This window comes from Vulpes vulpes, chromosome 12 (genome assembly GCF_048418805.1).
Source record: "Vulpes vulpes isolate BD-2025 chromosome 12, VulVul3, whole genome shotgun sequence".
NCBI classification, from domain to species: Eukaryota; Metazoa; Chordata; class Mammalia; order Carnivora; family Canidae; genus Vulpes; species Vulpes vulpes.
The window spans coordinates 127440828-127453564 of record NC_132791.1 but is presented as its reverse complement, the minus strand read 5'-3'; the positions used below and the strand labels follow the sequence as shown (position 1 = coordinate 127453564).

Sequence of the window (12737 nt, the reverse complement as noted above, 5' to 3'; positions counted from 1 at the left end):
TAAAAAGCAAAAACAATGCCATGCGTATGATGTGCTTGTAGAGTGATCACAGATTGAGGCTAGTACCTTGGAAGTTTATTCCCACCAAATCATAATCTTAAAACTGCCTCTCTATGAAAATTCTGGAGCAACTATTAGTTATAGAAATATTTTTATTTCCCTTCCCTTAATAGACATAAGTGAAAATGGTCATTAATTAATTTTAAAATAAGTGTTCCTAGAATCTGGAAGAGATATTTTTTTATCTGTATTCATGATTGTCTTTCTAAGTTTTGTGGATTCCCTGAAATCATTATGCCCATCTATCCATAGTTTTTATGGGCTTCTAAAAGAGGTGCCTGATGCAAAAGAGGATAGAAAATTCTGCTCTGTGACCTAAAATTGACAACATCATGAAACTAAACTTCATGAAGTAATTGTAAGGATTATTTTTTTTTAAAGTTTAACACTAAAAACAATTAAATTTTTCATTTATCACAACCTCTAGCTAGTATTCTAAATCACTGGTAGACATCCTCACAAAAATCAGAGTATTTCTTCAAAGAATCACATTCCTCAGACCTAGGCCTCCAATAACAATTAGTCATACAAATTTCAAAGAACACACACTTTAGGGACACCTGGGTGGCTCAGTTGGTTAAGCATCTGCCTTTGGCTCAGGTCGTGATCTCAGGGTCCTGGGATCAAGTCCCAAGTCAGGCTCCCTGCTCAGTGGGGAGTCTGCTTCTCCCCTTCCTTCTGCCCCTCCTCCATATTCTCTCTCCCTCTCTCCTTCTCCCCCTCTCAAATAAATAAAATCTTAAAAGAACACACACTTTAGAGATAATTTCTGGATTCTAACTCTGTTTCTACACAATTTATGTAGCTGTCTTTGACTCACTTGGTGTATGAAATACAAAGGACTCTATACACTAAGTTAATTGCATATATATGTCATCCAAAATCCAAAACAGACAATAAGCCCTTCCTTATCAAGGTGGCTTTCAAATGCTCATTATACATGTTGGGTCTGAATTGTCTTTCCACTGGAAAAAAGAATTTTCCCTCCTAATTTCAATATCAAATTATCAATTGGTAATGTCATTTCTGTGCAAGTCTTACCTGTCATTCGGTAAGCAAACTGGAAGTAAAACTTAGTATCTTTTCTAAAAACATTTGCATATACAGAGCAATTTACCCCAAATCCTGCCTTTGGAAGGAAATGCACAGGTCCAATGAAGCAAAAAGCCTTGTGCTTGTTTACTGGAAGGGATAATTTGGGAAGAAAACTCAGAGCACAAGTTAAATCAAAGACAGTGTGGCATTTATAATTCTGAGAACCAGTTACTCTTCTAGGCCTTAAACAGCTGATCAAGGGTAGAACTTGACGAGATGAACACTGGGTGTTATGCTATATATTGGCAAATTGAACTCCAATAAAGATACAAAAAAAAAAAAAAAGGTAGAACTGTGGATGCAAATGCCTTTCCTTAAGATAAGATTCTCACCTCCTTATCATTTGACAGCCTATTGATTTTTAGTTATTTTCTTGATAGATGATATCATTTGACAGCCTATTGATTTTTATTTATTTTCTTGATAGATAAATATTTTCAGATATTTAGTTATTTTCTTTCTAACTAATTCTTAGTTATTAATGGACTTTCTACAAAATTCTGAGGTTGTTATAAATTCTCAATGTCATGGCTAATTTCCTCCAAATACCTTTATTTGGGGGGACATCATTGATTAAATGCAAAAGTAAAACCCTATATGGTCCACATTCCTCCCTTCTATCTCCTTTTGATCCGTTAGGGTAGGCTTTCATGTATGAACCCTTGTGACAATGGTGGCAATGCCAGTATGTAAATAAGAGAACCAGTAGTCTGTGCAGAGTTGGTTATTATCCATTTTTCATGAAATTACTATTTTCTTAGTAGAATGGTCCTAGAAATGTTTCTGCATGTACTTATGTGCTGCAACAAAGTTTAAATCAAATGGGTTTTCCAATCTGGAATTTTAGTTTAATTTCAAAAAAAGGGATATAGTCAATATATGGTATGATGAAAGATTTTTTTTAATTGCATTTTTTTTAATCCTGCAAAAAATGAGGACTTTTTTTCTCTACTATTTGGGGAGAAATGTAGTTGCCAGCCATGAAAACTCTTTTCCTAAAAACAGAAGTACATACATATTTTTTCTTTTTAATGGTCCACTTAGCAGGACTCAAGTCTACTCATCATCACATTCATTTAATTCAGCCTAAGGGGAAAAGCTCACCTTGTCTATGTAAATATGTGTGAAGCAGCAAATCTTCTCTCCAGGCCACTGAGAGTTCTATTAACCACCTGCAGACCCTGTCTGACAGGGCAGGCCCACTAGCTGATGCATTACTCAGACTCCTCTGCCTGACCTGTTCCCTTCAAATAAGGCAGAACCTTTGTAAAAGCAAATACATCATCACGTGTCCTCCAGCCTGTGACTAGAGACACAGAACCTCGTGGACCAAAGTGAACCACATCACTGGGAGCAAGGAATGCTTTCCTGGCATCCTTAAGGGTAATTCCTAAATTCTACCTCTTCCTCATTTCTTTGTCTGGTTGGGTTGTTTTTTTTTTTGTTTTGTTTTGTTTTGTTTTTTTTATCCAAAATACAATATATGTTGGTTTGAATAAAACAATTCTTTTAGGCATTATAAAATAATTAAAATTATAAAAATAATTGAAGTTTTTTTTTTGTTTTTACTGATTATTAAAGTATCACTTATTGTAGAAAATTTTGGATAGGTGGAAGGCATAAAAAGCAAAATACAGTCCAAACTAATCATAATCTGTATGTCCAGAGATAGCTCTGTGTTGTATGTTTTTCCAATATTTTTAAATTAATGTGTCTCCCTCTCTATATATATTTTTATTCTTGAAATCATAGTGAATATACAAATTTGCTTCTTTTTTTCACTTAACATTATACTATAATCATTTTTGCTTGACATTAAAAACTTTGGTCATAAAACGTTCAGCATACAAAGTACTGGTGCTTATCAATACCATCACCTCAGGAACTTTGTAAACATATAGACACACTTCCACTGATTCAGAGGAACCTGACGGCAGCAACATCAGGCCTGGGCATCTATATTTGTGATGGTGGTTCTATATGCAAATCAAGCTTGAAAACAACTGCTGCCCCCCCTATCCCCCCACCCCCATCCATTTCATTCTCCCCTTCTGGTGGGCATGTAAATGGTCTGCCATGTATGCTATAGAAATAAACTATGAGGTTCATTCAGTTACTCCCATTAGCATCATTGATTAACTATTAGAACTGATTTCTCAAAGGAGAATTATTATTAACCAGTAATATTAATATTAGTCATTGGTCTCATTATCAACAGTATCAGTAATTTCCAAGAACAAGAACTGTGTTTAACCTTTTGTTGTGTAAAGTCCTCTTACTTCTTTTTTAGTTCTTCATTCAATCACCAGTGGATGAGGACGCATATGTTCATATGTTATTCAGTCCCTGACTATATTGAACATTGTCTTTACTTTTGTCTTTCACAACATGAGTGGCAGAGAATTGAATCAGCATTGTTTTAATTCACATTAGTTTAATTCTGAGCCAAGTTGAATTATTTTTGTATGATTTTTAATTCTTTCTGTGTAAATCATCTATCAACAGGCTTTGTGGCTTTTAAAGGGATTTTCTCATCTGTTGACACAGTGTCTCATGATTCACAGAGTTTTTAAGTTTTTAAAAAATATGTTAAAATTTATTGGGGACTAGGAGAATAATTTCCTAGCATCATTCAGGTAATATTCTGGATATTTGAACACCATGTTTAGGGGCTCCTGGATGGCTTAGTCAATAGAGCTTGTGACTCTTGATCTCAGGGTTGTAAATTCAAACTTCACATTGAGTGTAAGGATTACTTAAAATCTTTAAAAACACACACACACACACATGCATAGATAGATAGATAGATAGATAGATAGATAGATAGAGCTAGAGAAAGAATGAGAGAGACTTTAGAATGAAGAGAGCATTCCAGTTGAGAAAGCACAAGCCTAAAAGTGATGAGACTTTCTCATGTGTATATAACTAATGGATCCTTTCCTATAAGGATAATAAAGCAGTAGCAAAATCACACAGTAGGTTAAGATAAACTGCACCAGGTCCATACAGTATTGAATCCCCGTCAACAATGAAATAGTCATCATGTTAAGTAAAATGGTATTTTGTTTTATTTTTTTAAAGATTTTATTTATTTATTCATGAGAGACATAGAGAGGCAGAGACACAGGCAGAGGGAGAAGCAGGCTCCATGCAGGGAGCCCGATGTGGGACTTGATCCGGGGACTCTGGGATCACGCCCTGAGCCAAAGGCAGATGCTCAGCTACTGAGCCACCCAGGCATCCTGGGATTAAGTTTGTTTTAATCAGACTAAACAGGATATTGCAAATTATTTGTTCTATGAACTACATACATCCTAAATATTCTGTGTGCAGATGTTAACTCACTGTAGGTCTGGTATATCAGTCCTTTATAATAATATTCTCAAACTCAGGAAATCATAAAAATACTAAACTCAAATTTTAAAATGTTCCTTATAATGTAGATATTTGTTACGTGTAAATTTAAAAACCTTACCAACAGAAAAATTACAAGTAATACGGTCCAGAAGTAAATATAATGAGTAAGGCATAAATTAAGCATAAAAGCATATCCAAACATAGAATTGAATGATGAGTTACTTATGAAAAGGTGGAAGAGATCAATGACTTAGTCTGAATTAAGATGCTTTTAACGAGAAAGTCTTTGATGAATTTATCCAATATCAATAAATGGGAGATGTTTAGCTCTGCCACTTCCAGTTCTAGAGCTTTTGTTATGTGTGATTTTTCAACAGGAGTCTCACTAACAAAAATGGGTCCCAGGAGCTAGCACAGTGAGGTATGGATTTTCATAATCCCAAACTTAATCGAAGGAAATTTCAGGTATGACAACCTCGGGCAGCTTTCCTGAGGTCCCAGAATTTGACTCGATGAGCATCTTCCTTCCACCCTACGTCAAGATCCCTGCCATCTCACTACTATTAAGAAGGAAACTTGAAAAAGGTTTTTTTCTTACCTAGAATTCCCCAAAGGTACAAATGGCAAAGGCAAGAAATAAGTTATTGGAGTCCGACCTCCGTCTATTAAAGGTCATTGTCACCACACCTGAGCTCGTAACTGTGGTTCGCCCTCATCCAGCAAAGGTGTAGTCATTTACCGTTTCTTTCTCTCCTTCCATTTTTAAATGAAAACAATCCACTCAATGGAGTTTATCTGTAAAAGCTGCATTTCATAGAATAAAAGGAATAATTAATGTAGGGAATCAGCATATTTTTCTTCTCCCTTATCCTCTTGGCTGACCATTTTTTCAGCTTCTCTGATGTTTAATCAGAACCAGAATATCCTTCCTTAATCCATGTTTCTGACATCGATTGTGAGATCTATGTCTGAAATGTGTGAAGGGGATTGCAAATCAACAATAAAATGTTCTGGAGCAAGGACCTGCCTGCTCCATCCCTCATTTACCCCATACTTATGACTTCCTTAAGCTTGCTTACTATGACTCCTTCATGGTTCATTTTTCTCTTGCCTTTTTTTAAAAAAAGAATACTTTTAAATCTATTCTAGCAAAATGAGTGAAGTAACTTTGTGTATTTGTTAAAGTCACTTGATGATTCTTATTTTTAATAACATGAAAGCAGTGGGTTTCATAAAATAGAGCAGATGTTCACATGTGGTTTATGCTGCAGTTGAAATGGCAATCTACGGAAGCTGCTAGACCTGATTAGATAGAGAAATTACATCTGTAGTCAGACTATTGTAGAAAACAGGTTTAACATGCAAAAAAATCTTGAATACCTGAAGACTCTTTCTGAATATTGATTACAAGTGCCGTCCATGCATCATTGAGAAAAGTAAATTTACATATAATAGTATCGAGTGGACTTTATCAAGGGGCCACATTTTTCTGGAAGGAAAACATGGATTAATTATGATCTGGGCAGTGACTTACCTACTGGTCATGTGTATTGTATGAACCAAATATTGATGTATACACACACACATACGGATAGCAGTGTGAAACTAAACTGTTTTTACATGGCCTATTAGATGGTATTAGAAAGACAATGTCTTAGAATAATTTTGTAGAAAGCTTTATTCCAAACAGTTTTCTCAACCTGAAGCTTTTTTTCCTTATCCATTCCTTTATTTTGCCTTTTGTTTTCTCCTGTGCTGTGGAACTGTCTTTGGATATGGCTAATAACCCTGTTAAATAACCCTCTCATGAAATGATTTCAGTTTTATCAAAGGAATGGTCTAAACCAACACATGAAATTATTGGGATACCACTTCATTAAAACAGATCTAATATGAATGTTTTAGGCTAAAATAAAGTGGATTATAAAAATAATTTTCTCCAAAATAAAAAATTTTAGTAGTTCAGTTTAAATTACAGAAAGACAAATTTAGTTGTAGACACAAGATAAATTAAAACAATTTTCTCCCAACAGCATTTTTTTAAAGGTCTCTCTTCACTGAATACTCATTCATTCTTATATTTCAGTCTGCTCCTTTGGGTGATTAAAGCAATCACCCAAATTCACTTTAGGAAGTATATTATTTTATGCCACTAATGTGGTACTTGGGAAGGTAGGAGCAGCTGATAATATAATTGACATTTCATAAATGGCAGTCTAACTCTAAGAAGAGCTGACACTCTGAAAGCATATGGTTTACTTGTGGGAAATGTTTATTCTCCAAGTGGACCAGATATCACAACACTGGAAAATTGTTGTTGTGTATGTGAAATATTATAAACACATTTTAAGAAAATAAGTACTTCAATAGGCTGATTGGTGAAATATGTAACACTTTTTACCAGTCAACAAAGTGATATTTCACTTGCAAATCAGTTTTCAAGTGCTACTTATTAATATGAGGTTGTTTTGTTTTGTTTTTATTTATAATTCATTTGGCATGAAGTAATCACCAACTCGGTATTTATTGAATAGCATATCCCAAATTCTCAGTATAGAAGCCACTCCCTGGCTTTAACAGAAATTTCATGAAATGCTGGGAAAACCTCTTGAAAGAGATAATGGCTCGTTTAAACATTTTTACTTGAAAGCAAGTAGGAAACCAAACACTTGGCAGGCGAAAGCCCATGACACATTTTTTAATCCTTTTCATTAGAATCTGCTCCCTCATTTCCCAACAAAGATACACATGGGGGCCATCGAATCTCCAGGGTCTGTTTGCAAAGTCCCTATCATGTGCAGCCTGGTTTCCTGGGGTTTAATTACTCAATTACTTCAACAAATTGGCCATGCCCTCCTAGTTTCCAGATAGCATCCAAAGCCTTCAAAAATGAACACAAAATTCAAATATAAGAATTTCCCTAAGGGCTGCTACTTTCTTTCTCTTGACTATCCCGTGGCTTCTAGCGCAGGAAACCAAACCAAACATGCAAATCCTAGATTCTGAGACCGGTGAAATCGAATAGATTAAAAAGCGAAACTCACGCAAACAATAAAGGGAATCATAATTAAGCCATACTCTTTGTTGTCAGGAACCCACTTGGCAAAAATGCCTCTTTGGTTTGTCAATGCCCTTAGATTTTTCCTTCTGGGAATGCATTTTCATTTTGATCTCTTTTCGGCTGTTGACATCCTTGGAGGCAAGGAAGTCAAGGCACAATTCTTTCTCGATTCCCAGTAAATGCCAAGTTTATTGCTGTTTTCCAAAGGAAAAAAATCCATGTCATTGGTTGATGACAGCATCAGGTTTTTGTCAATAAATGAACTCTGAGAGTGAACAGCACCAAATGCTTGATGTTTAATACCTTTTGAAATTAATTACCATTGCCTTTGGTTTGGACTCTGGTGGACAAGGGGCTGCAGGACAGCAAAATGAGAGGTTTATTTAGCATCTGGGAGAAGCTTAAAAAACAGCTTAAGTCCTCATTCCTTCTAACATCTTAACAGCTCTGCAGTTTCTTACAAATTATGTTTTATCGTTTCAAGAAATGCTGTTAACCTCGCAGTTTTAAAACTGAATGAACAAGGCCTCTTGGACAAATTGAAAAACAAATGGTGGTACGACAAAGGAGAATGTGGCAGCGGGGGAGGTGACTCCAAGGTCAGCCTCAATGTCACCAAAAGCGGGTAAACAGTATGTATAGTAATAGGTGCATCTGCTGGGAGATACAGTTTGGGCCTCCTGACACCACCAGAATTGCCAGTCTAGTCCCTTCAAAATGGAAGTATGCAATTACTGTCAAAGCAAAAATATTTGCAACTGTTACCAATCTGGGGATACACGAACCAACCTAATCATAATAGTCCCAGCACATCTCTCTCTGGCTTTGAAGAGCTTGTGGTTCTTGGGAAACAGTGGTCCCAAGAACCTTGCAGTCAAATGCAGGAAGGGACCAAGGTTTTTGAAAAAGCAATTTAGAGAAGTGAGGAGGGCGGACACCGAGGGTAAGTCTGTCTCCTTTCGTTCACCAGTACATAGCTAGGATGTCCACAAAGCGCTTTTAAGTAACAACAATGACTTGGCTCCACCTGGACCTTTCTAGAATACCTTCCAAAAAGGCATTTCTCCACCCAGAACCCTCAGGCTTCCATTAAATATCAAGTTAAATAATAAATCAAAGATAGTCATGTGAACTACACATTTTTTGCCTTCCATAAGTGAATCAAATCCCAAAATGATCATACTATAAAAAGAAGACCTGTTCAGCTCTATTCTCCCTACATCCATGTCCTATTTCCAGCTTAATAAGATAATGTGGGGTTTTTCTTTCTAAGCAGCTTCTAAAGGAAAAGTATACAATTAACGAAATAATCAACTCATGTCCCAGAACCCTTCTTCACTGTGTATGGACTTAAGGAAAACTCAGAGGTGGGAATATTCCAACTGAATTTTCTTTTCTTCCATACCTTTCAACTGGCATGAAAGAATATTGAAATTTTAAAAGTATGCACTCTTTTAAAATCTAGAGAATTGCCTAAAACTGCTAGTCTTCAGTATCTTGAGTAGGCTAGAAATTCCCTCCCATGGCCACCCACCCCACAGAACCGTGCCCTGTTCTTAGCACCCAATGGGATGGCGGCTAACCTCATTCTTTTCCAATGGCACTAACTTCCCCTCCTTCCCCGTCTAGAGAGACGTTCAAGTGCAGCTCCTTTGTCTATGCCCATCTAATTACCAGCCCTAACGGAGGAAGAGGAGGATAAGCTTTGGCAACGGAATATTCTAGCCAAGGAGAGGCCTGACAAAGGAGACTCGGATTCACATGATCTCCCATCCCTGGTCCTGGGAAAGTATCATTCTGGAGAGAAAGAGCACAGAGAGAGTAGAATCCTGGGGGGTTCCTTTGGGAGGGTTCCCCTTCAAGACACCTCTATTCAAAGCACCAGCCACATGTTTACTTAAGGAATATTAACTCTTTTTGTATGTTGACTCCCTAACTTCCCTGGAATGTTCTGACAGTTTCCATAAAAACATAAGTAAAAAAATACATATTTATATGCAGAGAAAATTTAAAGATATGCCAATAATCTATTTTCCATGCAAAATTAGAAATATAAGAAAATATGATCTAATAGCACCAAAGAAAAGCAAAGATTTTCTAGTCCATTAGAAAAATTTTGCTCACAAATGTTTATTTTTATCTCCTATAGAAGTATAACACTGCTTAACAAATAAAACTTTCCACAAAAATGAATAACAAAGTCTTTAGTGTGCATTAAAAAGTCTTTCCAGAGGAACAAGCAGAAACCTGCACATAATGGAAAAATTGATTTAACAAAAGTCACTTTAGTCTATTTAAATAATGGGTGGGACAGCTTTGTTGGATTTTAATCTGTTTTATCCCACAGATTGTTTGGTACACAACGGACACTAAATAAATATTTGTTGTCAAAAAATATATGTAAATCTAACCTTGTAGTTCTCAAAAGTCAAACTGTTGCTCCCATAGGTCTGCAGTAACCTACTTTCACCAAACATGAACTGCAAAGTGATATTCTAAAACGTTACTTCAAATCTTAATGAAATATTATAAAAGTTAATGTAAAATACTTCCCCCAAATGATATCACAATATGTTCTATTTTCCCTTGAAAATTTTGTTTCCATACTAAAAAAACATTCCTGTAGGTTGTATATTGATGGAATACTTATCTCCAAATGAATAGGTGTTTACCATCTAAATGTTAATAATGCCCGACTCTGAGTTTATAATAAAAGACAGTATTTTAAATGTCCTGACCTAACTTAGGTCAAAGTAAAGCACCAGGAAGCAGTTGTTTTTTCATGTTTGTTTTGGGCCTTCTACAGGTGTCTGGTTTTCTTTTTAAAGTTACCTCGCCCCTTCCGTGTGGCCTGACCCTCCTCAGAAGAGGTAAAATAAGGAGGAGAAGGGATGCATTGGAGAATGAAGCTAGTTTTTAAGCCTTTGCTGAGTGTCAAGCCAAAGCAGAAGAGAAATCAAATGATGCCAATTCCCTGTAGGGGTGAATATGCACATCCAGAGGCCTGACCCAAGCATCCCGAAATCTAACGTGGTCTGATTTTCAATACAGACTCTTAGCGCAGAAAACTCAGTTTTCTAGTAGTGATTCATCTAATGAAGGAGAAAAATCGTGGAAAGCTCTGCCCCTCCCCCTCTGGAATGTATTCCTCTGAGAGGACAAGTGACCCACCTGCCATTCACACGATTATAACCACAGAGAACATCTCCAGCCTAACATTCGGCAGCGAATTATTAAACTTCTGCTTTCAGCAAGCCACACGCCAGTATCTGTGGGGGAAAAAGAAAACTTACTTTTCTCACAAGGAGCTCATGATTCAGTATGCCTGATAACTGAACTAGAGTCACTGTGGCAGCTTCCAGTCACACCCCATGGCTACAAAATAATTAGCATCCCCACTCAGCTGGTAGCCATTCCTAGAGCATGAAGTGCTGACCCCTGCGGCCCTCAACCTCAACCAGCCGGCTTCAGGCTGAAATGTAAAAATTTAAGGAAATAAGAGAAAGGGTCCTGCATCTTAACAAAAATAATAAAGTAGAAAGGCATTATTTTGGGGGTGCAAATCCATTTGTTTTAAAATTTACTTAATATTAGTGCAATGTGGTCTTTTATATGATCATAAGAAATTCATACTTATTCTTGTGACTGAAGTAATAGAAGTTTACTAATTGACAATGAATCAATTTAAAAATATTGTAATGTCTGAAACTCATTTTCCTCTTCGGTGAATCCATTGATATGATTTTGGCTGAACCATACACAGAATTTTATGCCAGTTTTTAGCATTAGTTATTTAATCCTGGCTCTAGTTGGAAATTTTGGCAATGCCTGTAATCATTAATGGTCTATAAAATTATTTTTTTTCTGCTTGTTTTATACCTTATTCTCCACTATGTGTATAAAAATAGGCACACTCATGGATGTAGATATTCCTATAAAAATCATTTTGTAAATATTATTACCAAATAATGTTTTCTTTAGGAACTATACTACATCACACAATACCCATCTTTACTTTGGCACTTTGAAGACTGTAGCCCATTCCTGACTTTAAAGTATGTTCTAAGTGGCCTCTTCCCCTTCAGCATAGCCATAGAAACCAGTGCAAGAGCAAAGGGATTATTATCAAAAATGTGAATTCATAAGCAGAAAAAAAGTGGCAAACAAAAGCTGGCATCCCAATAATAAATGCCTTGTTCAGTGCCTGACATTCCAGCAGTTGACCATTAAAGTTGGGCTCATAATCAGTACCTTAAATTCCAAATTCCATTCTGCTCACAGCCTCTAAACTCAAGCTTCTACAAGAAACTGGAAGGAAACTCTTTCATTTTCCTTCCCTTTCCAGCATCCCAATCAAGAAGTGCAGTGTAAGTTCATATAACACCTGTGCAGGTGTTAGCAAGGGGACCTCAAAACTCTTATAGTATCAGTTAAATGAAAAAGGTTGCTCTGGATTCAAAATAATTTAAAGGTAGCAGCCTTGCAGAGCACCCACTCTGAGTCAGATACCCTGGGAAATAGTGTCTTACAAAGATGAATGAGATTTGGCTTTGTTCCCAAGGAGTTCACAGCTCACCAACCACCTGGGGTGGGGTTTTGTAATAATTACTTCACGAATAGTGGTGTATGGAGAGTAAAACCTAGACTGGGGCCAGATTTACCAAACACCCCGGTTTACCAAAATCTTCATCCTGCCCTGCCTCCAAACTCAGCGTTTAGTAGTAAAAGTGTTAAATCACGCTCATATTAGATTTTACACCAAGACACAATATAATTTTCTAGGAATGTGGCAAAAGCATATTATTTCTTAAACAATGAACCTTGTTAAGATGTTACAACATTGATACAAAAATCATATTCAGAAAACAGTGAAAAAGAAAAACTTCTTAGAAACTTTTTTCAGAACTCAGTACAATAGCAATGAAACAATTAAAAACAAGAGATTTGGCTTAACTGTTAATCAAAAAACTCCATCAGAAACTCCATTTCCTGAGTCTTCCATTGATAATGTTTTTAATTGCACAAGCTATGAAATCAGACTATTCCACATCCTGATTCAGCTACTTCCTAGCTGTGTGACTAGATGCTTTAATCGCTCTGTTGCCTGAGTTTCCTCATTTGTAAAATGCAGGTGATCGTAGTATACAATCATGTAAAATGCTTC

At 36.3% G+C, this 12737-nt stretch overlaps 1 protein-coding gene across 20 annotated transcripts in view; it reads left to right on the top strand.

Annotated features, from left to right (window-relative positions):
* The window catches only part of GRIA4 (glutamate ionotropic receptor AMPA type subunit 4), a 367857-nt gene that overhangs the window by 344848 nt on the left and 10272 nt on the right, over positions 1–12737 (top strand). For 8 of the 20 annotated variants that reach the window (XR_011995840.1, XR_011995843.1, XR_011995838.1 and 5 more), the window contains one exon: positions 8058–8172. The exons of the other annotated variants lie outside the window; for them this stretch is intronic. Coding sequence is in view for 5 of the 8 variants with exons in the window: in XM_072729918.1 (XP_072586019.1) it covers positions 8058–8172 (115 nt within the window). In the remaining 3 variants the exon portion in view is untranslated. The remainder of the gene's footprint in view (positions 1–8057; positions 8173–12737) is intronic. 20 annotated transcript variants of the gene reach the window in all.